The sequence below is a fragment of the Gouania willdenowi genome, chromosome 20 (assembly GCF_900634775.1).
Source record: "Gouania willdenowi chromosome 20, fGouWil2.1, whole genome shotgun sequence".
NCBI lineage: Eukaryota > Metazoa > Chordata > Actinopteri > Blenniiformes > Gobiesocidae > Gouania > Gouania willdenowi.
The window spans coordinates 8,990,628-9,018,509 of record NC_041063.1 but is presented as its reverse complement, the minus strand read 5'-3'; the positions used below and the strand labels follow the sequence as shown (position 1 = coordinate 9,018,509).

At 40.6% G+C, this 27,882-nt stretch overlaps 2 protein-coding genes across 2 annotated transcripts in view; one reads left to right on the top strand and one right to left on the bottom strand.

Annotated features, from left to right (window-relative positions):
* Nucleotides 1-890: 890 nt before the first annotated feature.
* Nucleotides 891-15,112, bottom strand: aoc1 (amine oxidase copper containing 1). The gene is made up of 5 exons (XM_028435085.1): nt 15,035-15,112; nt 5,182-6,719; nt 4,296-4,584; nt 2,104-2,236; nt 891-1,553 (listed from the first exon to the last, which is right to left on the bottom strand). The coding sequence occupies exons 2-5, from the start codon at nt 6,713-6,715 to the stop codon at nt 1,284-1,286; spliced, it is 2,226 nt and encodes a 741-aa protein (XP_028290886.1). The 5' UTR covers nt 6,716-6,719; nt 15,035-15,112; the 3' UTR covers nt 891-1,283.
* Nucleotides 15,113-19,457: 4,345 nt separating this feature from the next.
* Nucleotides 19,458-27,882, top strand: part of sspo (SCO-spondin) — a 102,071-nt gene continuing 93,646 nt past the window's right edge. Inside the window, exons 1-11 of the mRNA XM_028434689.1 lie at nt 19,458-19,545; nt 19,769-19,839; nt 21,224-21,433; nt 21,605-21,687; nt 21,779-21,949; nt 22,058-22,266; nt 23,040-23,142; nt 25,158-25,316; nt 25,430-25,515; nt 26,224-26,349; nt 26,424-26,580. Coding sequence (XP_028290490.1) covers nt 19,787-19,839; nt 21,224-21,433; nt 21,605-21,687; nt 21,779-21,949; nt 22,058-22,266; nt 23,040-23,142; nt 25,158-25,316; nt 25,430-25,515; nt 26,224-26,349; nt 26,424-26,580 — 1,357 coding nt within the window. The 5' untranslated portion in view covers nt 19,458-19,545; nt 19,769-19,786. The remainder of the gene's footprint in view (nt 19,546-19,768; nt 19,840-21,223; nt 21,434-21,604; nt 21,688-21,778; nt 21,950-22,057; nt 22,267-23,039; nt 23,143-25,157; nt 25,317-25,429; nt 25,516-26,223; nt 26,350-26,423; nt 26,581-27,882) is intronic.

The following is a 27,882-nucleotide window of genomic DNA, read 5'->3' as shown; positions in this document are numbered from 1 at the left end:
CTCTGAAATGTCACTTTCTTAGCAACTCTACACAAACAGGCTGATTTGCGGCCTACTTATGCATATTCATGAGTGGGCGTGTCTATAGACAAGACATTGACTTCCTTCTCCCCTCACGGTGACTTAGGGCCAGAGGACGGCCCGCCCTCCTCCCACCCACTCCGTAGCTGAGCTCATGCTGCTTTATAAATACGAGACAGAGCGTGGGGGTGGGGCGGGGCGCTGAAATGCTCACCTTTGTGGGTGTGTCCGTTTACATGTCAATCATGGCAGAGAGCTTCCTGGAGGCTTCTCCAGCTCAGTGCCATGTCAATTCTTCTTCTTCTTCTTCTTCTTCTTCTTCTTCTTCTTCTTCTTCTTCTTCTTCTTCTTCTTCTTCTTCTTCTTCTTCTTCTTCTTCTTCTTCTTCTTCTTCTTCTTCTTCTTCTTAAGTTTGGTGTATTTGGTAAAAAGCAGAGTGAAAGAAAACAGAGCAAAGTAAAATGAAATAATGTTGTAGATTCACTTCCTGAACCAAACTGAGTCCACTGGATGAAGATGTGAAAGAACCCTTAGTGAGGGGAGGGTAGATCAGTAAAACACCTGACAGAGTCAAACAGAGCCAGACTTTGTTGTTCCTGAGCTGCTTTAGAACCAGTGAACCTTCAGCTAATGTCCACCGCTCTGTCATTGTCAGGGGAAGCTTTAGGAATGCTTGTTACTGTGTTTTTGTCCCGTTCTCCTAATGCTGTCCATGTGACTGTAAAACAAAGACTAACACCAATTAAACTTTCACTTCTTTCCTTCATTAAAACTCTGACTCCAGTCGTTGACTCCAGACTTCCTTAAACCAAAAACAGTGTTTATTCTTCTTAAAAACCACCTTTATCTAAAGCCAATAACACACCCTGTGGTCAGCAGCCTTTGCTTTATTTTGCACTGAGTAAAAATACTTGAGATGATCATGTTTGAAAAGCAGGACACAGAACATTCCACCACAGGTTGTTTCCTGGCAGCACTAGTTGAACTATTCTAAGGTGTTTAATAATCAGCCTGTTTGTCCTTTACTGAACACGGATACACAGCATCACATCCTGGATGCCAACAGTGGGTAAACACTCTCCATGGAGACCCTACATCAGATTAACTGATTACGAGTGTGAACTTCATTTAAAGACTAGAAACAGGAAACAGGACGTAGCAGCTTAAGCTTGAAGAGGAAAATGTAGAATGTAGAGAGATTCAGGATGAAATAACTTGAAAACATCAGAAATACATCAGATCAGAACTAATCATTCACTGTTCTAGACTTTCCTGTAAAAGCCGTCATAAGAGAAGGGCTTGTCTGTCACACAGTGACCTACGACCTCGGGCGTCCACCTCTGGACCTGGGGCTGGTTGTCCTCTCCGGGACGGACAATGACGGTGCTTCTCGATGATAACGATGGATCTTCATCAAAGAAGTTAAACGGTCGGAGGAAGAATCCCACGGCGTTGCCAGGCGTGGCCGTGTTGGGGATATCTTCAGAATGAGGCACATGCAGGAAGCCCACGGTCACCCAGGCAACCAGGTCCTGTAAACATACAGAGGGAAACCACACGGATGCTCAGCGTGAGACTCTAAGTCTGATTCACTGGATATTAGTAGATAATGTCAAACCAAAGCCCTGATCAGCACCCATGGATAGAGTCCTCTAGATTGGTCATCATTTACATTAAAAGGATTATTATTGTGTAGTGCAGGGGTTCTCAACCTTTCGGTCATATAAACCCTTTCCGCCACTGTTCCACCTAATGTCTCATATGTTGACCCATTATTCTCACTTTTAACCTTTTCACCAGATTTCATGATTATTTTTGCCAATGTAACCGCATTGACTATTTGTCATGCCTATTATTTGACAGTTTAAACTAATTGTTCCAACAATGACACTTTGAACCCTTTTTAACCTCTTTTTCTGTCTGTTTTTGCCCACTCTAATTTGCAACTTTTAACCAATTTTTATACTTTTTTTTTTAAAATGAAAAGTCCAACACCAAAATGAATAATTTTATCATTGGCTGACGTCGTTGGCGTTGACATCAGGTACCGTATGTGGTGAGTTCTTTTTCTTTCATCTCTACCTGGTTGACGATGTCTTCATTGTTACGTATGTAATCCTCAAAGGACACGACGGGCTCCCAGGGGTTGTTCTGGGTGTAGATGCTGCTGCTGGTGTGCTCATGGTCCTTATGACGCGTCACAGCCAGAGGATACCTGCAGTACATGGAGATGGATCGTTCATCTCATTATTTAAATAGTTGATGTTAGCAGATTATTCTCAGTCTGTGCTGGTCCTGTCATGTGTCAGAGAAAAGTGAAAAATAGAAGACATGGCTGTGTTTCCATTCAGCACATTCACACAGTGGCCTGGAGGTTCCTTAAAACCACTTTATCAAATAATGTCCAAGGTTTGCACCCAGGATCCTCGAGGCTCGTCAAACATTCACACTGCTGTGATGGACCAGGTGATGCATTAATGTACAGGATATGTAAAGCATTAATGTACAGGATATGTAAATCAATGAACCAAGAATATTGTAATGACACCATCCAAGGTTCCACATATATTACTCTAATGAACATGTTGGATACCTGAACATTCATCATTTCTTTGGGTAGAGGTTGATATGTGATTACAGAATCTCTCCTGGTCAGTTCTGGTCAAACTGCCCTAAGCAGGCCAGATACTACTGTACTGATAACATTTACCAGGGCCTCTTCTCAGAGACTCCATCATTGTTCATGGCTAATAATGCTATCAGCAGCATACAAAAACTCTGAGACCACAAAACAACTACAGATAACCCACTGAAGTGTGTGTTCACTTTGTAGTTCACCTAGTGTTTTTGTAATTGGGGTTTGATTGATGATTCTCATCACTTTTCTTTTTCCTTTCCACTCCGTTATCGTCAACTGTATCCATGGAAACCCCAGAACAACTCTTTGATGTGAATGTTTATTAAGTTGTAGCTCAGTGTGTGATGGCCAGTGTTGTGCTAGTTACTGAAAAAAAGTAACTAGTTACCATTACTCGTTACTTCATCCACAAAGTAACTCAGTTACTATTTTGATTACTTACAAAAAGTAATGCGTTACTGGAAAACGTAACTTTTGAGTTACATAGAATTAAAGAATATATTATTTATTTTGGGTCATTTGTGTCCATACCGCTTCATATTAGTGCTGTAATAATATAATAATCCACTGTTGATCAACTGTTATAAAACAACCATAAATGATGTGCATATAAAGCACAAAACAGCTGCTCCAAAATTAAAACAGTAATTTTTCAGTCTTAGCACAGTAATGTAAAGTAAGCTGTGTGTATTCCAGGTGCACATTCTGCTGTTGAAAATGTTATAAAAATAAATGTGGAAAAACAAATTCACAGCATTTTTCTCAGCTACACAATGCTAAACGTATCAGGCTAATGAGCTGCTGTTAGCAGTGACTCAGCAGCAGCGACAGGCTTCTTATTTACAACAACATACCGTGCAATAGTTTGGCTGACCTTTCCTGGATAACAGTCACAGTCCGTTAAAATCCAGCCGTAGCGTTAGCTTAGCTTCACGGATGCATCTTTTGGAGACAAAAATAATGTGCGTATTTCCACTCTTAGAAGCACGTAATGCTCTCGCATTGACTCGCCATGATTGGCACACGTGATGTAAACAGACACATGCTGACAATGCTTCTTCTTCTACTGTTTTACCATGTTTGGCACGGCATCCCGCGAAAATATGTAGCGCCACTGTAAACAGGAAGTTCACTGCAGCTAGCAAAGTAACGGACAAATGCACCATATTGTAATGGTAACAGCGTTATTTCTTTAAAAAAATGTTGCGTTACAGTATTAGTTACTATCAAAAGTAACATTGGGGCGGTAACGCGTTACAAGTAACAAGTAACGCGTTACCGCCCAACACTGGTGATGGCTGTAACTAACTTTCATATTGTCCACTCCACTCCGTTACCACTAAAACACCTTCATCATTCAAACCCATGTTAAACTAACATTAGTTGCAAATGCTGCTCATACAGCACAGCTAACATGGAACATTAAGCTAGTTACTGCTACCTTTACATTAGAACATTTCAAAACATCACAAATGTGACCCTATTGAATATTTAGCCCATGTATACACACAGTTTGAATGTACTGTGAAATATTAGAGACGATCTGATACTTTATGGGGCTTTATTTATCCGCATCTTGTTTTGGTTTTGGTGACATCACACTTTTATAAACCTATAGCAGAGAGTATTTAATTACCTGGACCAACTGATTCCATTTTCCTCCCTCCAGCCTCGGGGCAGAACGCTGTCAGCGTGGGAGTTGAACTGGATCCGATAACCACGTTTGTGTCCCCACTTGTTCTTCTTGTTGGGATTGTAAAAGTGAGTGTATTTTGGAAACTTCTTCCCAAAGCGAAAGGCAGCGGATCGCTCCGTCTTGTGTTCTGTGCTGTGAAGTTTGGGCTGGACGATGAAGTCACCAGGACTCCACGGGTTGGTGAAATTCATCATTTTCAGATTCAAACTCTCAAAACTGTTTTCTTGACCTGCAGCAGAAAAACAAACCATGTGACATCAAAGTATTGTGTAATAAGGACAGATACAATCATGGAGAAAAGTATTGGCATCTCTGGAATTTTTCTAAAAATTATGTGCATTGAAAAAACACAAAAAAGCAGAAGAAAAAAGCCAAAATGTATGTAATTTTACACAAAATTTAAAAAAAATGGACTGGACAAAATTGGTAGCACCTTTTTAAACTTTGGATACATCATTGTATGTATTTGAATTGTGTCACAGACCCAACATAAGGGTTGAGTCAACTATATAACATTGTAACTGGCTTCAGATGTGATTTCTATATTCCCAGCACCTGTTACTGCTACAGGTCAGTTTAAACCAGCATCTCATGCTTAATACAATTTTGTCTGGTCTATCTTTTAACTTTTGTGTTAAATTATTTAAATTTTGGCTTTTTTGTTTTGCATTTTTGTGGTTTTTCAATGCATATAAAGGTAATAAACACGTGTATACCAAAAACATTTGGAATTGCAAGTATTTCTGGGAGAAATGGTGTATTTTTTAGAATAATTCCATTGGTGTTAATGCTTTAGTCCATTACTGCACATGAACATAACACTCACCTGCGATATCAAGGTCCACTTTGTAATGGATGAGGTGTGTATGCAGGTTACCCAGCACATAGTCGTAGACCTTGGCCCCGTAGTGTAGGCCGTTGGGTGTGTAGAATGTGGAGTGGATGTACCCGGTGGCGCTGACCTTCACCTCCACCACCCCATTCTGATAGAACAGGAAGTCCCAGATGTAGTCGTAGTTATAAACTGTGGAGATTGTCCTCAGCACCAACACCGTGTTTTCCAACCCACCGTAGAAGTTGTATCCTCCATGGAAGTCAGAGTCAAAGTGTCTCCTCAGAGGACCCCCGGTGGTCATCTCAAACACACACAGAGCGTTTTTATAGCGTACAGGTTTGTCTGTGTCAAAGTAGTGGTGGAGGTCAACAAAGGTGGCAATCTCAGGGCAGTCGATTCCAGGGGCGAGCTCAAAGGAGGAGATGCCCATCATCCAACCGGCGTCGATGTACTTGGTCTGCATGGCAGCGGGCGTGTCCCCAGAGTAGAAGGCGATGGCTTCCTGTAGGCTGATCTCATAGGCTATTCTGTCTCCGTTAAAACGCAGATCAAAGACCTGAATTCCTGCTGAAGAGCTGACCCGGTAGGAGAAGGACCAGCCTGAGTACTCCACAAAGTTGTTGTCCACGTGGTAGCGGGGCCCCTGGGGCTCCACCAGCTTAGGTCCGTGAATGTTGGTGGGGGTGTTGCTGTGACCTCTGGGTATGTAGGTGGAGTAAAAGTCATTATCGTCATGATCTGGTAGTTTGACTTTCTCTACTTCTCCTGATTCATATTTGTCCACCAGCTCCTCCACACTGTTGAAGTACATACTGTTGTACCAGACCTTCTCCACTGTCCACTTCTCTGGGTCCAGGTCAATGTGGTTGATCAGAACCTCAAACCCAATAGGATGGATGAAGAATCCCTCCACAAACCTCTGCAAAATGATCCAGGTCCTCCTCTCTCCTGGACCCAGACCTCGTGGACCGACGTCTGCAAACGTCAGACATCGGTTGGTACAGTTGGTGAAGGAGAACCCTCCTGTGGTCTCAAAGAGCAATTTATGTGCTTTGGTTGTGATGATCTCCAGGTGCTTAATAATGAAGTTATACTCTGTGAGGGTCATGGGTCTGGACTCAAAGGTTATGGGCTTCTTGTAGGTTCTGACTTCATGGGACTGTGGCGTTGGTAAAGGACTCACAATGTACTCGGTGATGTTGGGCTTGGTTTGGTCTCCAAACTGAATGACCACACGGGCCTGACGGGACGGTCTGGCCCATCCACGGTCCAGCGCATTCAGGGCCTTGTGCTTCTTAGGGATGTGGAGCTCCATGAGGAGGATGCTGTTCTTTTTCAGAGTCTCACTGCTAGCGCTAGTTAGCCTCATGTCTTCAACAGCATGAAGGTAGGACCGCACTGCTTTCATCTCATGCACTGTGAGGTCTGCAAACATAGGAGCACCATGATGGGCCCAGTCCCTGGTTCTGGAAGCTCCACCCACAGCCAGACAGAGAAGATGGAGCAAGATGAGGATCTTCATCATGACTCTTTAGGAGCAGAAAAGACGTGAGGAAAGACTCTCATTCACAAACACTCATTTACATTCACTAAGATAAGGAGCTTTTTTTCTCCTCCTGGCCTACTTCCTCTCTGTAGCACTTTGACCTTCACACTCCCAGTAAACAATCATCTACAGAACATGTGTCAAACTCAAGGCCCGGTGGCCAAATCCAGCCCTTTAAAACATCCAAATCAGCCCGCAGGCGATGGCTGAGAAAACATGAATCATTGTGTAAATGACCAAATAATATAGGCAAGGCAAGGCAAGTTTGTTTGTACAGCACATTTCATGTACAACACAACTCAATGTGCCTCACAGCAACACCAAACACACAAACACAATAAAAAATGTAACAAAAAGCAATAAAAACAAATCATTCAATACAATTACATTAAAATTAGTTAAAATACAATAAATTTCCATAGGCAGCAGTAAATAACCATGCTTTCAGCCTGGACTTAAACATAGTCAGAGTTGAGGCCTGTCTCACGTCCCCATGGAGGCTGTTCCACACCTTTGCTGTATGAAACTGAAATGAAGCCTCACCGTGTTTAGTCGTGACTCTAGGAACCACCAGAAGACCCCTTCCTGAGGTTCTCAAGGCCCAAGGTGGCTCATATGGCTGTAACATGTCATCTATATACTTTGGTGCCCGACCATGTACTACTTGTACACAAGCAGAGCTATTTTAAAGTATATTCTCTGAGCGAAAGGAAGCCAGTGCAGAGATTGGAGCACTGGGCTGATATGGTCATATTTCCTGGTTCTGGTCAGGCCTCCAGCCACAGCATTTTGGATGTACTGCAGCTGTCTAACAGCTCGTTTGGAAAGGCCAGTGAGATGGCTGTTACAATAGTCTAGCCGGCTGGAGACAAATGCCTGAATTAGTCTCTCCAAGTCTGGTTTAGACACTGTGTTTTTTCATTTTAGCAATGTTTTTTGGATGGTAATAGGCCGCTGACGTAATGGACTTAATATGACTGTTGAAATTCAAGTCTGAGTCCATGGTTACCTCTAGATTCTAACTTGATTTTTTGGTTCTAGTGAAAGAGCCTCAAGATGACCAATGACACGTAGATCTGAGTATCGTCTGCGTAATTGTGATAGGACACATTGTTGCTGCATATAAAATGACCTAATGTAAGCATGTACAATTTGAACAAGAGTAACAGAATCGACCCCTGCGGAACCCCACAGGTCAGTGCTATTTGGTCTGAGACACAGTTTCGCATCGCAACATAGTAAGTTCGGTCCTCAAGGCTGGATCTGAACCACTCGAAAGCCTATCCAGAGATTTGCACCAGGTTTTCAACCTCTCCAGTAAAATCCCATGGTCAACTGTGTCAAATGCAGTGCTACGGTCCAGCAGAACAAAAACCGTGACCTTGCCTGCATCTTAGCCTGATTTCATTTGTCACCTTGATCAAGGCCATCTCAGTACTGTGGCATAGTCTAAAACCTGACTGGAACACATCAAAAACATGATTTACAAGAAAAAAGTCTGTAAGATGGCTGTAGACCACTTCCTCCAAGACTTTCCCTATAAAGGGCAAATTTGATATAGGCCAATAATTGTTCATTTACATAGCATCAAGACCACTACTTTTTAACAGAGGCTTAATGACAACTGTTTTTAGGGCATTTGGGAAAGCTCCAGTCTGGAGTGAGTTGTTAACTATGGGCTCTATTCTCCCATGCTAAAAAGCGCACAGCGGCGCTGTTTTTGGCTGTGTGCTATTCTCCCCCTGTACTTAAGTCAGCCGCTGCGTGCCATCATCCCAGTTACGCACTGTGGGTGGAGCAGCCCTGAAATGTGGGTGTTCCCATTCAAATCTGGCTTTACGCGCATTCTCCGGTGTGTGTAAGTCCTTTTCCTCTTACGCGTTTCTAACCCTGGAATAAGTGCAGTGCCCCAATAAGGTGAAACATTATATTGCACTAGAAATATGGATTTCGTGTCGCAGACGCAGACTTCTGATTTCCGGCAGCTGAGCTGACAGCAGCAAAAGAGCAGAGCGGAGCTCACAGAGGAATTTATTTACTAAACATGAACTTTTTCTTCTGAGAAATGATACGATACCTCAACATCAAACTCTATCATTTACCATCTGACTCTGGCTCTGAGGTAATCATCTACTGCTTTTTTATTTGCTGGCTCAACTGGAAAGCTAAGTAGCAAGCTAGCTAGCTACAAGTAGCAAGCTAACTAGCAGAAGAATGGCTCTTTCCACAACAGAATACAGCAGTCTCCTCCAAAAGATTACTGAACTGGAGACTACAGTGCGAGGAATACAAGTAAACATTGAGGTTAATGGACACTGTGGATATGATAATGATACGACTGTGCCGCTGTTTCAAAACAGCGGAGTGGATAAAGCTAACTCGCTACCAGCCCGTGCTAACAAAGCTATCAGGCCTAGGGAGGATCCTGTTCCCGTTGATAAGCCAACAGGTGCGAGTCCTCCCTGGAATACTCTGGGAGCTAAGCCTAAGAAAAAGTCATATCCACTTCAAAGGCTAACGGGCCGAGCAAAGCGTCCTGATATCAATAATGAGACGGACTGGCCTGCACTGGCTTCGCAGACTGCAGCCTCAACATCAACTCCCTTGTCTGCCCAGGCACAAAAGTGGACATCTGCTAAAGGCAGGAGTATCACCAAGTCACAAACCCAGTTTCATGTAGAACTGGGTAATCGATTCGCCCCACTGCTGAATGACCTAGGATCTGGCTCTAATGAGGTCAACACACAACCTTCTGGAACTGCGAAGACTGAAAGTGCTTCAGGAAAACAAAAGCGACATGGTAGGCCAAAGCAACAACCTCACACACTGATAGTGGGAGACGTTTCTGTTAAAGATGCTCAGAAGATGTTTAGCAGCAACGTGAAAGTGATCTGCTTACCTAATGACACAGTATCAGACCTGGCTGACAAAATCTTGCATATCGTTGCAGATTACCCACATTTGAAAAATGTTGTGATTCATTTTGGGTTAAATGATTTAGCCAAGGAGGAGTCTGAGGTGTTAAAGCAGGATTTCACCCATCTGCTAAAAACTGTGAGCTGTATACAGCCTAAAGTGTTCATCAGTGGCCCGATACCTCCAGTCCGCAAAGGAGATCTGAAATTCTCAAGGATTTACTCTTTGAATAAATTTCTGTCTTCGGCTTGTGCTGCCCTTTCACAAAATTTTATAGAAAATTTTCCTATTTTTTGGGAACGTCGTCATCTTTTTAGAGCAGACGGACTGTGTCTAAACAAGGCTGGAGTAAAACTCTTCACATCCAACTTGTTTTACTTCACCAGTCACACTGCTATCAGTTCTGATAAAGACAGAGGACAACATGTACCATCGGAGAACAAAACAACAAGGAAAGAACATGGAGTCAATGAGCTTCCAGCAAGAAATAAAAATCGCCAAAATGAAGAGGTCAACCCAACCCCCGCATCTCAGGACCCACCTGCTTCACCCCAAAATTCACCTACTTCCACCTCATCCAGCTTCTCTCCTACCCCTGCCTTCTTGGATTTAACTGCCCAGATGAACGAGCTGGTTCTGGCTGGCACAAGACTGACACCCCACCCTTTACCCCACCATGGTCAATCTGCACCACCCATCCCTCCTCGACGATACCAGGCTCAGGATCACTCTTCTCCTCAGGCCAGCTGTGTTCAACTTGGAGCGACACAGGTCTGATGTGTGCTGGGTCCAGACTGCAATAGCTCTATTTTTAGGAACAACCAGAAAAAGTCAGGGCCCTATGGAGTTAATGCAGCTTCTTTAATTCCTGTGGTGACAGGTAACACAGGTAAAATTGTGAAATTAAAGAAAAGCAAAAAGCTTTATAGAGATAAAAATTTGACTCCTATAACATGTCATCCAAAAAGTCCACCAGTGTCTCCAGTAAAGTCTTTAAAATTAGCTCTTCTTAATATTAGATCTCTTGTTAACAAGTCACTAATAATTAATGATTTTATTTTGACACATCACTTGGACTTTTTATTTCTTAATGGTTGAATGATGGTATCAGTAATACTATTCTCAATGAAAGTGCGCCACAAGACTTTATTTATTTAAATAAGTGTCGTACTTGCAGGAAAGGTGGTGGAGTTGCTGCCATTTTTAAATCAATATTTCAGTGCAAAGAAATAACATTTGGTGATTTTATCTCCTTTGAATATATGTCATTCTTACTGAAGGGTGATTCAAGAGTTCTGTTTTTAGTCATTTATAGACCCCCAAAATATTCTGGAGAATTCATGGATGAGTTCGCTGAACTGCTGTCAGTTGTATGCACTGAATACAACTTTTTAATAATAACAGGTGACTTAAATATTCATGTAGACAATAACATGGACAATACTGCCAAAGAACTGTATGCTTTAATGGATACTTTTGGTCTTACACAACATGTGACTGGTCCGACACACACTCAAGGTCACACTTTGGATCTGGTTATCTCTAAAGGTGTTGATATCTCTGCTGTTGATGTAAGAGACTTAGCTCTATCTGATCATTTCTGTGTCTTTTTTGACCTAGAGACTGTAACATCTGTTCCCCCTAGTTATGTGTGTTTAAAGAAAAGGTACATAAATGAGAACACAAGTGCACAGTTTATGGAAGCCATAGCAATGACACCAACATTGAGTGCTGAGACAGTTGATGATCTTCTGGATGAGTATAATAGAAACGTCTGTAATGTCATAGATGTGGTGGCTCCAATCAAAACTAAGAGAAAACCAAACACACAGAAAACACCTTGGAGGAGGACTGAGATAATGCAGAACTTGAAATCTGACTGTAGAAGAGCTGAGCGTAAATGGAGATCAACAAAACTCCAAATTCATCTAGAACTGTACAAAATAAGTCTGCGAAAATTCAATGATGGCTTGTTCAAAGCAAGGCAGCAATACTTTTCTGAAATTATTGCCAAAAATGTCAACAACTCTCGCACGTTGTTTTCTGTAATTGAAAAGCTCACAACCCCCCCAGATCAGATAGCCCCTGAATTACTGTCAGCTGGAAAATGCAATGAATTTGCTGTATATTTCAATGAAAAAATACAATCAATAAGGTCAAACATCAGAACAAACCAGCAAAATCACAAAAAGCTTGAACAGCTTCAACCACTGAGGGATGAGTCAATTACAATGTTAGAGTTTATTACAGTGAACCCAAAAACAATAGAGGAGACTGTTCAGCAGCTGAATCCATCAACGTGTTGCCTTGACACAATACCCTCAAACTTCTTTAAAACTGTTGTAAAGTCAATTGTCACTGATTTGTGTCAGATAATTAACTGCTCATTCCAATCAGGCACCGTACCAAAATCCCTGAAAGTAGCTGCTGTGAAACCGCTGTTAAAAAAGAGAACACTGGATGCCTCTATACTGGCTAACTATAGACCAATCAGCAACCTTCCATTCATGGCCAAGATCATTGAGAAGGTGGTCTTCAACCAACTGAGTCAATTCTTAACATTCAACAAAATATTTGATAAATTTCAGTCAGGTTTTCGTTCTCATCACAGCACTGAAACTGCTCTTATCAAAGTGATCAATGACATAAGGTTGAACACTGATTCAGGAAAAGTATCTGTTCTCATTCTGTTGGATCTAAGTGCTGCATTTGACACTGTAGATCATACAATTTTGTTGCACAGATTGCAAACATGGGTTGGACTAAATGGAAAAGTAATGCAATGGTTTTAGTCATACTTGGAGGAGCGAAGCTATTTTGTAAGCATTGGAAACTTTGAATCTGACAGATTACCAATGTCCTGTGGGGTTCCTCAGGGATCTGTTCTTGGACCCCTTCTGTTTAACCTTTACATGCTTCCTTTAGGACAAATTTTACAGAACTGTAAGGTTGATTATCAGAGCTATGCAGATGACACACAACTATATCTATCACTGAACCCAGATGACCATGGTCCCATTGAGGTGTTGTGTGACTGTTTAGAAAAAGTAAACTGCTGGATGAGTGAAAACTTCCTTCAACTAAACCATGACAAGACGGAGGTGATTGTCTTTGGTAACAAGGAAAAGAGGACTGCTGTCAGCAAGTATCTTGAGTCTCGATCTTTAAAAGCTAAAGACCAAGTCAAAAACCTTGGTGTTCTGATTGACTCAGATCTTACATTCAGCAGTCAGATCAAATCTATCACAAAAATAGCCTTCTACCACCTAAAGAACATCTCCAGAGTGAAAGGTTTAATGGCTCAGAAAGATCAGGAGAAACTGGTCCATGCTTTTATCTCCAGCAGACTGGACTATTGTAATGGTCTTCTGACAGGAATCCCCCAAAAGAGCATCAAACAGCTACAGCTGGTTCAGAACGCTGCAGCTCGGGTCTTAACCAGAACAAAGAGGTCAGAGCACATTACTCCAGTTTTAAAGTCTTTACACTGGCTCCCAGTCAGCCTCAGAATAGACTTTAAAGTTTTGCTGCTGGTGTATAAATCTGTGAATGGGTTTGGTCCAGAATACATCAGTGACATGTTAGTCAGGTATGAACCCAGCAGGTCTCTCAGATCTATGGACACAGATCAGATAGTGGAGCCCAGAGTTCACAGTAAACATGGTGATGCTGCTTTTAGTTGTTATGCTGCAAAGAAGTGGAACAAACTGCCAGCGGAGCTGAAGTCAGCATCCAATGTGAACATTTTTAAATCAAAGTTAAAGGCACTTTTTTTCTCTACTGCATATGATTGAGAGAGAGATTTTTTGTCATGTTGTTGATGTAATGATGATTTTACTGATGATTTTAATTGATTTTACTGATGATTTTAATTGATTTTACTGATGATTTTAATTGTTCTTATTGATTTAAATGTTCTTATTGATTTTAAACAATTGAATGTTTTATCATGTAAAGCACATTGAGTTGCCTTGAGTATGAAATGCGCTATATAAATAAATTTGCCTTGCCTTGCCTTGCCTTCTGTCCACGTTGGTCACAGTGTTACAACTATTTTCATACTATGTCCAATGTAAAGTCACTGTTTGATCCACTACAGATTGAAACAAGCTGTCATATGCAGATGATGATGGACCAGAAACTGTTCCTACACATATTTTAATGAGGCTCAGCTCAGGTCACTTTAAACTATCCATCCCATCCATCCATTTTCTTACCCGCTTATTCCCGTTTAACAGGGTCGCGGGGGTCTGCCGGTGCCAATCTCCGGCTCTCATAGGGCGCTTGGCGGGGGTACACCCTGGACAGGGCGCCAGTCACTTTAAACTATTTATATTTAAAACAGCGTATTATAAAGGCCAATAGGTTTAGTTTTAGGTATTACCACTCACTCCTTCCACCAAGCTGGGTGCCGTGCCACCACCTTACATATACACAATTGACTGGCTGATTTGATTACACAGCACAACAAGCACAATATGCACAACTATAACATCACATATCACTCTCACTTTAAAACAGTCAACTCTTCCCCACCCCTTCCATTTCCTACCCTGACTCCCTCTTCCCTGTTCCCTTCCCCCCATCTGTCCTCTCTTTTTATGTCCTCCCTTTAATAAAGTGTTTCTTACCCTTTCTTATCGAGGGCTGGTGATGGTCACCATTATGCAATAGAATAAATTCCACTTCTTGTAGTGTTGACCTTTGACAGCATGTGCAGATAAAGCAAAGTAAACTAATTCAGTTGTAAATATCTCAGCTCGATATCGCCAAAGAATACTCAACTTTTATGAAACTCCACAATATTTTCCCCATGATTATATCACATGATGGCAGTAACCTTTCAACTCAACTTTCTTCAAATTATTCCACAAAATGTCCCCCCAAAAAAATCAAGAAATACATTGAAAGTGATGATCCTGCAGAGAATGATATCAGTCACTTATTGCTTGGGTATTATCAGTGCCATACATGTTTTATAATTCATTTATACATAGAAGTGCAAACTAGAACCAAAATGAGTTTGACACGTGATCTACAGTAACAAATCCTGCTCCTTAAGATCTGAATTACTCTTATAGAGAAGATTCATGAGCAGGAAAGATAATAAAGAACTCATGACAGTAAATCACATTTGTTCAGTTAATGAGTGACACTAAGTCAGCAACAGATTGACTCATTAAAATAAAAAAAATGTGTGCGTTATAAAAACATTAGAGATGAAATAATGATTCTTTGGTTTGAGAATTATCCAACATACACATTAAATACACACAAACGCATGTGTACAGCTGAGTAACCCTAAGTTAATAATGACAAATGCTGCAGTGAAATATTTATCATAGATCAACAACATGCTACGCTAACTTCGTCTTGTTTTACCTTCTGCCGTCTTCACTGTTATGACCCAAATCAGTTCCTGTTCAGTCTGATCAACAATTCAGTGACCTGCTTTAGTTTACCCACCTCTGAAGGAACGGGATGTGATTGGACAGTAGGTTGTAAATGATTGCTTCTAACAAAGAGGCTTTTAACACTTCTACCTGTGTCCCAGTCACACACACACACACACACACACACACACACACACAGACAGGTCTGTACAAGAAAATACAGCTTTAAATCAAACAGCTTCATCTGCAAAGCTGAGACTTAAGGTTGAGGTGTCTCAAAATTCATCAGTTGACACAATTCAGCACAAACAGTGTCAGAATGAGAGAAGTAAAGCAAATAAAGAAAGAGAAACCACCTGGAGCGTACTACCAGTGAAAGAAACCAGAACTAAAGAAACTTAAATTTACTCTGAGAAAAAAGACAAAATAAAGTTAACAAAGCAGAAGAGTGAGAGTCAACAAATAAAAACAAAGCAGTGAGTGGTTCATTAAGCAGCAGCAGCTTGTAGAGACACTTCATCAGCTGGAAACTCACTTCAGTAACGTTTGAGGACTCAATGAAACTCCAGATTTAACATCCTCTTCAGTTGTGTAACACTTAGTCTAAATAAAGGCCATAAATTTAGATCCAAACTTGTTAAATGTGTAAATGTAATGTTTGTTGAATGATGAACAAACAATGATGTTTAGTGTCTTCTTATCAAAGGTACTGATGTTTTTTTTTATTTTTAAATCACAGATCAGTGAGATTAACATCACTCTGAGTTCATTTCACTTTTTTTTAGTTCTTTAATAGTTTGTGAAGGTGACCAACAGTAAATAAAGAGCAGAGTGGACTCCTCCCCTTATTCTACACGCGCTGAATCCCAGTGACACCAGGTCATTGTATAGTCCTCCACCTGGTCCACATTCAGTTGTTCACCTGGTCCTGTCATCCTAGTTCTGTCCTCCTGGTCCTGTTCTCCTAGTTCTGTCCTCCTGGTCCTGTTCTCCTAATTCTGTTCTCCTGGTCCCGTCCTCCTAGACCTGTTCTCCTGGTCCTGTTCTCCTAGTTCTGTCCTCCTGGTCCTGTTCTCCTAATTCTGTTCTCCTGGTCCTGTCCCCCTGGTCCTGTTCTCCTAATTCTGTTCTCCTGGTCCTGTCCCCCTGGTCCTGTTCTCCTAATTCTGTTCTCCTGGTCCTGTCCTCCTGGTCCTGTTCTCCTAATTCTGTTCTCCTGGTCCTGTTCTCCTAATTCTGTTCTCCTGGTCCCGTCCTCCTGGACCTGTTTTCCTGGTCCTGTCCCCCTGGTCCTGTTCTCTTAATTCTGTTCTCTTGGTCCTGTCGTCCTGGTCCTGTCCTTCTGCAGGTGAACAGACTCAAAGTCCTGTTTAAAGTGTGAAGTCCCACTGAGCTTCTTGTCCTGGAGACTCCACCTTCATCACCTCCATCATCTTCATCACCTCCATCACCTCCATCATCTCCATCACCTCCATCACCTCCATCACCTCCATCACCTCCATCACCTCCATCACCTCCATCATCTTCATCATCTCCATCACCTCCATCACCTCCACCATCTTCATCGTCTCCATCACCTCCATCATCTTCATCACCTCCATCACCTCCATCACCTTCATCACCTCCATCACCTCCTCCTCCTCAGCAGCAGGAGATGATTTAGGAAACAGATCGTTCCAGGTGTGATTGAGGTCGATAATGAACGTGGATCCATGGACCAGGCTGTTTATTTATTTTTTTTATTGCAAGTCAAACAATACAAGTAGAAACACAAAACCAGAACAACATACAAAAAAACTGTTTTTGTCATGCAGCGTCTGTTTGTCTTTAGTCTTTTTGTTCCACTTTTAGTTCTTTCTGTGAGTCGTTGGCTGCGTGCGAATAGTCCCTACTATCTCCGTTCCTATCCACTTTTCCATAACCCTGTGGATGATGTCACAAGGTTAAGGAAAGGTGTTAGGGAACATGGCCACGTTTGCTATGACAATCAGTCGCACTTCCATAGGTCACGTAATAATCTGACGGCCGTGGAGGTCAGTGACGTCTGCCGTGGTGAAAAAAACTACACATTTCCAAAAATGTTCTAAAATCGCATTTATAACACTTTCCACTGATATAATCTGAAAAAACACAAGCTTTAAAAGTAAATCAAAGAAAAAGAGGTTGCCAGGCTACGAGGAATAAAAGTGAAACTCAAAGAACGTCACATTGAGAATGGTTGCTCACACTCACCTTCCGCTCACAAATATGAATTATGTTGAATAAAACGTAATCTGATCCCTTTTCATTGAACCACAGTGTCTGTTTTATGTCAGTTATAATCTGATAATATGTCTTACATATAATAATATATGGGTTCTAGATTATTTCAAGTTGTTCAAGGCATATTATTGCATTGATACGGTCATTGTGAGTTTCTGTGGGCGCTCAGGTGTGCGTTTCCCTTTAAATGTTGTTGCCGCAAGGAATTGTGGGCCACCATTATCTCATCACCGTTGGTAAAGGGTGCATCAGTGTTTCCTAGGCTAAAGGAGGTTATAAAGGAAACATTGAGCCTCTTTTCCTCAGCTTAAAGAGAACTCAGACGCTCAGCCCCAATTTCTGTCTCGTTTCACGTTGCTTTAACACACGTCTTTGTGTTCCGGGTTTTCCTGCTTGTGGCTCCTCCTCCCAGTGATGTCAGTCATTATCTCCCTCCTGTTTCCACTCAGGTGTTCTCCATTCCTAATCAATCTGACTGTTTGTTTCCCTCCTCGTGTGCTGCTGCCTGCTCCATGTTTTCTATGTGTCTCCTTTGGTTTTTTAGTAGTTTTATAATAAACATGGACTGGTTCTATGAACACTACTCCTGCTGCTGCCTCCATGTGCTTCTACATGTGTTTCCACTACCACATCCACCCAGTGTGACTGTTTCTCTTTGTTTACTTCTTTTTGTAGTTGTTGTCACCTGTAAAATACCGTATTACAAATATGTTTAAAAGAAACTGAAATATTACCCAGAGCATCTAAATGATTGGTTTATGTAAAACAGATGGAGGATTCATGTAAAAAATCAGGAGGAGTTTAATGAAAAAAACTGTGGTTTTCTGATAAAAGAGAGAAAATATGAGGTAAAAATGGTAAAGAACATTAATACATTAGTGCCTATTGTTCTCCATTCTGATACACTGTCTACAAGGCTGAGGAAGTGTTTGATGATGAATAATGATACATCTCATGTTGTTTGAGGACTGAGGTGTGTCTGATTCTCCTCCAGGGTCCCTTTAATGTTTTCAGATGTTTTTAGATGCTTCACTGGTTAATCATGCTTTCACACAGAGCCTCTCTTTACAGGATTAAGGCTGTTTTTAAGGCCCGACGCTCACCTTCAGGCTGCTGCCCAATGGCAGCGCTCCCAGCTGTGACCCCAGAGTGTTGGCTTTAGATGATTGTGAACATCCTCCTCAGTGCAACTCTATCATCTAAAGCTCAACCTTCACTGATCCCCACACACATCGCAGTCAGGAGAAAATCACTCTGGAACCATCACGTTAAGGTAAGATCATCTTTTATTGGGTGGAGTGAAATATTTGTTGGAAAGACGGTAAAATAAACGCATGGGGATCAGTAAAGTTTATACAAATTTGCCAAAATATTTAAAGTGTAGAATAAAAAACTTCAAACAAACATAGAATAGTAGCTTTATGTGTAATAAGTGAGTTAAATACTGAATTTGTGACCAAACTTTTATAAGAACTAATAAATGCTGCAAAATGTGCATCATTTTTTAGGAAATATTTACAAAGCATAAATTCACATTTTCTACTATTTTCACTCATGCCAACATTTACATTTAAATGTGTACGTTTTTTATTTCTACTGATCACTGAGGATATTTTAATCAATACATTTAATTAAATTAAACACTTAGTTTAGATATTTGTGAGTATTGAGACCCTGATCCTGTGGATTGTGTTATTCATCAAATAATTCATCCTCGTGCACACACACACACACACACACACGCACTCCTACCATCATTAAGCACGTCATTGGTTCATTTGTGCAGATTGTGGGATAAGGAAATAATGGACATCATCCAAACACTGGCTCTGTGATGTTACCTCACCCATAGGGGCTACATGTTTATTTGTCTAACTAAAAAACTAATGGACTTTGATTTTTACGGAATTATGTAATAAGATTAGGAACAAGTGATTAGATTTTGGGTATTAGCCAGATCGATATTCCAAATCTGGATCACTTTTAAAAATCAATAAATCCCTATCAATCATCATTGGTTATATTTTGAAAACTTGTTTTTAGTTTAATCAGGATCAGATCAGACTAAATGTGTAGGAGCCGCTGTTTTATGACATTTATAGTAATAATTAACTAAAGTTATTACAGGGTCACAAAGTCCGTTTCTTGACCTCAGATCAAATAAATCTGTTTTCACCAGTTCTGTTTACACAAAAAGTGTTTTCTTTTATTGGAAACGCAACAACATTAAACTTAAAGGTGGTTAAAAAAGTAAAGGAAAAATAAGATTTGTGTGACAGATGGAGATTTTTAATCATTTTATTGTTGATTTAATGTTTTAACAGCTGATTTTAAATGTTTTTTTGTTACTGATTTTTAAACTGTTAAATGTTTTCTGTTGATATTATTAATCATGTGAAATGTTCTATAGAAACACATTTGTCTCGCCTTGAAAAGTTACTTTGAGTGAAATGTTTTCCAGGAATGATCTGCATTTATTATGGATACGCTACTGCTTACTCTGCTCAGTCTGCAAACAGTGACGGGAATGGGGTGAGAGACACACACGCACGCACGCACACACACACACACACACACACACACACACACACACACACACACACACTGTGGGTTCAGTGTGTGTTGATGCAGAGATTAGACTCCAGGACAAAGAATGAGACGCTTAAAAATATAAACAATATAAACTAAAGAAAGGCAAGGCACATTTATTTGTATAGCACATTTCATACACAAGGCAACTCAGTGTGCTTTACGTGATCAAAAAGTGCAACGGACGACAGCTTAAAATCAATAAGAACATTAAAGTCATCAGTAAAAACACAATCAAAGTCATTCTGAAAACTGTCTCTAGACTGAGTGAGTGAACTATTAACGGACGAACAAACACAGCAAACAGTGTGAACAGCCTCTCTTTAAAGCCATGGTTCTCGACCTTTTTTGGGTTTTCCACTTTGAACAGAGGTGAACTTTTAAACAGCTAAAAAGTAACATCATATTTTTTAATAATCCAAACGTAAATTAAACTAATTAAATGTAAAAGTGCAGCAGTCAGTAACGCAGGAAATGTACGGATACATTTACAATTTGTGACAAAAAGCTTCAGAAAACAAAAAAAAAATTTTAAAAAATTAATAAGGAACTTAATAATTAAGTTTACTGTTCCACTCCATGCCAACATAAATCATTGTTTTTACACTTTAGTCCCACGCTACGTTTTCTTCTGGTCCATATCTAATGCAGTCTAATCATTTAATGATCTTTGAATTTGTGACATATTTCAATGTTTTTATTATTACTTTCTTTGTTTAGTGTTAATGATCTTTATTTTTGATGAAGAAAGGTTTTTAGGAAGATTGGCATTACTATGAAAATGTCCTCCTGTTTGTCACGCCCCACACGTTGAGAAGCACTGCCTTAAATAAACCTAGGCAGGTAATGTCCAATCAGAAGCTTCTTAAATAACTGAGAACATTCAAGATGACATAAAGAAACCCAGACCAACAAATGGACTGAACTACAGACTAAACACACACACACACACACATATAGATGATCGGCTGACGGAAGGGAAGATGAATCAGTTTTATTTTGAAAATCCTCCCTGTCTGTAAGGAGTGAACCGAAGCATGTGAGGACATGAGGAAACTATTTAAATGAACAGTTACTGGAGGAAACACACACACACTGCAGGAGGAAGTGCAATTCCCTCCTTTTAATAGAAATAGATGTCTTGTTGTGAGTTGTTTGTGATGTTAAAGTGTTGATTCTGATGAATGTTTGATGGAAACCTTCATAAACACTGAGTCCTTGTGTGAACATGTGTTTGTTCCCGTGCAGACACTGGTGTGAGCATGTTATAAATGTGTGAACATGTAAACGTGTAGACGTGTAAACATGTGTTCTGGTTCCCATGCAGACACTGGTGTGAGCATGTGCTCCAGCAGTCTGTGCAGCACTTCCTGTCTCCTCGTCTCCAGCTGGAGGTGAGCTGTTCTGAGGTTTATCAGTACGATACTCAGGGCTGGAGGCTGGACGTGGACAGGATGAGGGTCATACATGGAGGAGACGACGCTATCGCTACATACTACAAACTACAAGGACCATCAGCCACCTGCTTCCTCTACAAGTGCGTACATGTTCTCTGTGAGAAGATGAACGCTCAGAGGAACATTAACATATTCACTGTTTCTACAAACCTTTAGTAAATGTGTCCCAACAGTACACATAGTCGTGAAGTTACCAACATGTCCATCACTAACCTGTCCCAAACTCTGGTGTGTCTTTGTTTCTCTCTCAGACCTCCACAGATGGAGAACCAGGTGGTGAACAGGACAGTGAAGAGCTGCTGTGAGGGGTGGGCGGGGCCTCACTGCACTGAAGGTGGGAACTGGCCCTCTGACCTCTGACCCTGTGATCTCTGACCGTGCCTGTCACACATGCTCTATGTTCTCTCTGTGGTTCCTCTCTGTAGGTGTAGGTGCTCGTGGTCAGTGCTTCTCCACGTGGAGCTGTGAGGACTTTCCTGGAGTCCAGAACATGTCGTTGATGTCCGTGGAGGAGTGCTGCAGCAGAGTGTGGGCTCTCAGCTGGAGGAACATCTCAGACCAGACATGTCTGCTCTGCAGCTCCTCTCTGCTCTCAGGTCAGAGTTCACCTTCTGAAGGTCTCCAACCATATATCCATCATCTCCTTGTTCTCCTTCTCTGAGTGTCTCCAACCATATCTCCATCATCTCCTTGTTCTCCTTCAGACTCCCAGTCGTCTCCTCTGGTACGCGGTGTCCTATTGCGTCAGAGCTCCACCCCCTGCATGTCTTGGGGCGGAGCTCACTACCGTACCTTCGACAGACGCCATTTTAACTTCCAGGGCAGCTGTACGTACGTCCTGTCCTCGTCTGCTGATGGAACCTGGGTGGTCTACGTCAGCACGGAGTGTGAGGGGGGCGGAGCCTGTTCTAAGGTACCACCTCAGTGATGTAACATCTATAACTGCTGTTGTATATATGTAACAAATGTTACAAATATAACATATGTTACATCTATAACAGCTGTATAATCTATAACATATGTAACATCTATAACATCGATAACATCTGTTACATCTGTATAATCTATAACATATTTTACATCTATGACATCTGTGTAATCTATAACATCTGCTACATCTGTATAGTCTATAACATCTCTATAATCTATAACATCTGTAACATCTATATAATCTAAAACATCTGTAACATATATAACATCTGTAACATCTATAATATCTGTAACATTTATAACTGCTGTTGTATATCTGTAACATCTATAACATCTGTATGATCTATAACATCTGTAACATCTGTAACATATATAACATCTGTAACATCTATAACATCTGTAACATATGTAACATCTATATTATAACATCTGTAATATCTGTAACGTCTGTAACTGCTGAGTCATTCTTACATCTATAACTGCTGTTGTATATATGTAACAAATGTTACAAATATAACATATGTTACATCTATAACATCTGTAACATCTTTAACATCTGTAAAATCTGTAACATCTATATAATCTATAACATCTGTAACATCTATAACATATGTAACATATGTAACATATATAACATATGTAACATATATAACATATGTAACATATATAACATATGTAACATCTATATTATAACATCTGTAATATCTGTAAGGTCTGTAACTGCTGAGTCATTCTTACCATCTCCTCTGTTTCCAGGTTCTCAGGATGATGTTGGGTCTGGATCTAGTTTTACTTCATCAGAGGAGCGTAACACTCAACAAGTCTGTGGTTCCTAAAGGAGAACCTCTGTTTCAGAACGGTAAAGATTCCACACTTACAACATCTTCCACTGTTTTCAGCTCCTCACACTTGTTAAAAATCAAAGGTAGAAAGTAATTCTAGTCACATTTACATGATTGTTAAAATACCACTGAATGGTTCACAATGTCTATGTGTGTTAGTTTATTCATACATACTCATTAGGATGCTCAATTATGGAAAGCAGTTTGAGCATAAATATGATGTCATTTACTAGTGCTCAGTTGAGGTTTACTAGTGCACCAGTAGACTGTAGTAGTGAAGCTAAAGGTGCCACTAGTTAGCATCATATGCTAATTAGGGGGCAGGGAAAGTACATTCAGGCTTGCCATTGGCTTCAGAAAATATTGCAACCAATCAGAGAGCTGGATTTGGTTTTAATCCCTCCTACTTAATTTACATTAGGTCTACCAGTACTACTAGTGAGAGACTTTGACTGTACTAGTAGTACTAGTACAGCCGAAAGAGTAGAAATACATTATTAGTAAAAATGTAAAACTTTAGTAGTACTACTAGTGACACTAAATTGCATAATAGTAGATGATTTTGCTTCGTAAAGTTTACTCACGCACTAGTGCACCAAAACCTTTACTAGTAAAATAGTTGTTGTTTATTAATACTACTAGCACACTCAAAATATTTTACTAGGAGTACTAGCACTACTTCTTTTTCTTTCTTGGTTATTGGTGAATGTAACTGATTACAAGTACTCATGTTACTGCAATTGAGTTGCTTTTATGGCTACTTGTTCTTTTTTGAGTATATTTCTAAATCAGTAATTTTATTTGTACTTAAGTACGTTTTAAAAGAAGTAAAGTAATTTGTTACATTTCTACACCCAACTGTTACTGACTAAATTATAATTTTTTGTGAATTTTTTTTTCATGATCTCTTCTTAAAGGGGACATATCATGCTAAATCCACTTTTTTAGCCCTTAAATGCATTTTGTTGTATATTTAGAGTGTTTAGAAGTACAGAAAAGTTCAAATTAGTCTCTTCAGGTGCTCCGTTGATATCTTTATATTCTGTTTTGCTCATATTTTTCAATCTGTTTAGATTTTTCGATTCTCTATTACGTTTTTTGAACTACTACATCACAGTATTTGCAGCGGAACTGCCAAATTAGTACATCAACTCCAGGTCCAACACTTCGAGCAATCCGCCATTTTTATTTCTCGCTTTTATTTTGTAGTCCAAGCTCCAGGATGCAGAAGTTACGAGAGGATAAGTCAAAATGTTCAGTTGTTGGATGTAGTAACCCACACGCTTCATTACACCGTCTCCCAGCATCAGAACCTTTTCAAAGTGCCTGGTTGAGTTTTATTTTTCACGGAAATGTACCCACATCTGTGGGTAAGGTCATTTTTGTGTGTGTGAAGCACTTCAAGGATGACTGCTTCAGCAACCTCCACCAGTATAAAGAAGGATTTGCTGAAAGACTTTGTCTGATTGAGGGTTCAATTCCTTCTATCTTTGGAGACGATGAACAGAGCACTTCGGTAAGCTGTAAATAACGCTAAAAAGTGTGATGATAAGACGTCCCTGTCATTGTTTTGTTAGCATTAGCAGTTGCACCGTCTTCATATGTTAGCGCTGTGTGCTCGTTTTAGATCCTTGATGATATGGCCTACGTGATTTAATTTAAGTCTAAAGTTTTCATTAGTCATTTCATTTTGCTGTTTTTGTCTTTGAAAAGACTGTATTAAAATGCATTTTGTGAAGTTAGCTTGGCGCTAGCGTTAGTTCGGTGCTTGTGTTAGCTCACTTGTTAGGGTTCTGCAGGTTCATCATCATCATTTTCATCTCGCTCCGCCGGGTCCGACTCTGGCTTGAACATGTAAGGCTGGATGGACAAGTATTCCGTTGTTGACATTTTGTAAATAACTTGTGAATAAACATTTTCTGCGCCGCTAGACAATCGTATGTCTTTTATCAAACTACAAAAATGGCTGAACAGGGTGGATGATGTCATAGTGATGCTGACGTCACGGTGTCCTTCCTCTCTCCTCCACCAGGGGTCAGTATCCTGTGGCTGGGGGACTTTGTGTTCGTAGAGAGCAGACTGGGGGTCAGACTAAAGTGGGACATGTCTAACACTGTGTACCTGACAGTGACTGCAGAGCACTATACAGCCACTAGAGGGCTCTGTGGAGTCTACAACAATGACCCTGATGGTAGGAATATCTTTCTTTAATAACACACTTTTTAATCTGGATTAACAATTTAATAACACACTTTTAATCTGGATTAATTATTTATTAACAAACACACTTTGTATCTTTTACAGATGATTTCACCACAGTGAGTGGCTCTGTGTCTCAATACGCTGCCAGTTTTGGAAACTCCTGGAAAGTTCCTGACCAGCACAATCCAGTAATTCACACTTTAAAGTCCTTTTTCAACACGAATGAAGGTTCTCAGGTCAAATATCTAATTATTTGTTATTCTGTTTCTTTATTTACTTTTTAAAATGTTTCATCCTCTAATGGAAGAGACTTCAGGTAGAAGTCGGCTTCCCATGAAGCATGTGTACGTCATTCCAACCAAAACATATTTAAACCCAAAGGAAACAGAATGTATTGATATCAAGAATTTAACTCTGAAAAAATATTATATGAGTGTCGAACCAGAACTACAGTATATTACAATTTATACAATTTATGCTTAAAATCAATGCAAAAAAAATTGTGCAATGCAAAAAACCGAGAAGTTTGAGCAGGTGAATTCACTTCCTGTCTCGCCCTGGACACGCCCACATTTTACCATAAATGGTCAAAGGAGCTCATGACTGGTTTAGCATCCTAACGTGCTGCTGACCAAAGGGATTCTAGCTCCATTAGGACAGGAGGACAAGGGAAATTAATTTCAGAATAAAATAGAGCTGCTTGTGAGCGATTTGGCCAGAAAAATGATTTTATATATTTAGTCATCATAGATGTGACAACAATGATCAATAAGAAGTAAGTCAGTGACAGCAGTCGTTAGTGCTGTAAATAATGTGAGTTAAATGTGGCGGAAAGAAAAACTGATGTGATCTATAAAAGTGTGTGTGTGTGTGTGTGTGTGTGTGTGCGTGTGTAGGACTGCATGGATGCAGCAGAGCTCGGTCATCCCTGTGACGTCTCTGGAGCTCTGCCTCTGCGTGTGGAAGCAGAGTCAGCGTGTCACCGTTTGCTGGCCACGCCCTTCACACAGTGTCACTCCCGGGTCAGTTCTTGATCACGTGACCTCATGGTCACATGGCCTCTCTCTAACCACAGTGTGTGTTGTGTCCTGTTCAGGTGGACCCTGGGGTCTACATGGACACATGTCTCTACCTCTACTGCAGTCTGTCCTCACAGCACAGGACAAACGCTGTGTGTGACACACTCTCCACCTACGCCAGAGAGTGTTCTCAACATCAGGTCATCATTAGGTGGAGGACAGATTCTATGTGTGGTAAAATAAATCATTTTGATTATATAGGCTTGATCAATGGTTGGGTAGGAACTTGCATGTTCTCCCTTAGTCCATGAGCCCAGACCCCAAATTTGGGATATCAGTACCACCTAGGGTGACTAATACCCTTTGGTATTTGTAACTTGCTATATGTCTGTAGTTCATGTTTTGATGTGATAGTCCTTACAGACTGAGAGTTTAATAAAGGTTATCACTTATTCAATAGTTATAACCTATGGAAAATGCCCCAAAATCAGAAATGGCAAATTTGCAGCAGGAATGTCAAAACTAACAAATCAATGCAGTTATAGTCACAATGTTGAATTCAAGCCATGCAAATAAAATACTTGAGCATAGTTTGTTATTCTGCTCATTTTCATGGGTTATTGTACATACAGTAATACCACACAGTTTGGACTCAATACTAAACATTAAGTTTGACCTGTTCACTAAAAATAACTATAGCATGTCACACTGCCGCTATAAAGACACCCATCCACAGTATTTAGCATGATTGTAAACCCTTGAAAGTGTAACTTTATGTAGGAACAAATAGTCTGTAATATTATTTGGCCTACCATAGACCTGTCCATAAAGTTATGACAAGTTACTGCAGATTATCTGTATCAGACTGAGTCTGAAAGTTCCTCGCTGGCCTGGTTCTTACATGTTTGTAATGTGCACATGCCCGTGCTCTTCAGGCTATTGTTGAGGCTAAGCCGGCGAAGCAGGGATGACCTCCGGCGGGCTGGGCAACGAGGGCTAAGGCGAGATCATTCTGTTACGATTCGGTGTTGGTGTGGACCCAAATGCAGAGAGAGAAGGAGGAAGGATCGAAGCATAGCATTCCTGGAACCAGTCCATGTTTTGTTTTCAAAAAAAAAACACAAAACAAAACTTAAATCCAAAAGGGGAGCAGGAACAGGGAGCAAGACCAGGCACAGCAGGACATGAGGCGGGAGACAACAAACCTGACATCATCACACAATAATCCCGCAGTCATACTGTGTCCAAGCACTCAGTTAAATAGTGAGGGAAGCTTAATTGGGAATGGCCCACACCTGGGTGAAAACATGAGGAAGCTAATCAGGCACCAACCAAGCACACAGACATCACCGGGGGGTGGAGCCACAAGTAGGAATACCTGAAACACGGACAAGAGTTAAACATGACTAGACTCAAAACCAAATAAACAAAGACACAGAATAACTAAAAGAGAACCTTTAGGCTAAATAATTAACAGTTTCTGAACCAGGCTCATCTCATCAATGATGGTTGCTGATGGTTCTGGGATCATCTCTT

Excerpts from the sequence above, each read along its gene's own strand:
- aoc1 (XM_028435085.1), bottom strand. The coding sequence starts at position 6,715 with ATGATGAAGATCCTCATCTTGCTCCATCTTCTCTGTCTGGCTGTGGGT. Across the intron at positions 4,585-5,181 it reads AGTGGACCTTGATATCGCAG|GTCAAGAAAACAGTTTTGAG; the intron begins GTGAGTGTTATG and ends TTTCTGCTGCAG. Across the intron at positions 2,237-4,295 it reads AATGGAATCAGTTGGTCCAG|GTATCCTCTGGCTGTGACGC; the intron begins GTAATTAAATAC and ends CATGTACTGCAG.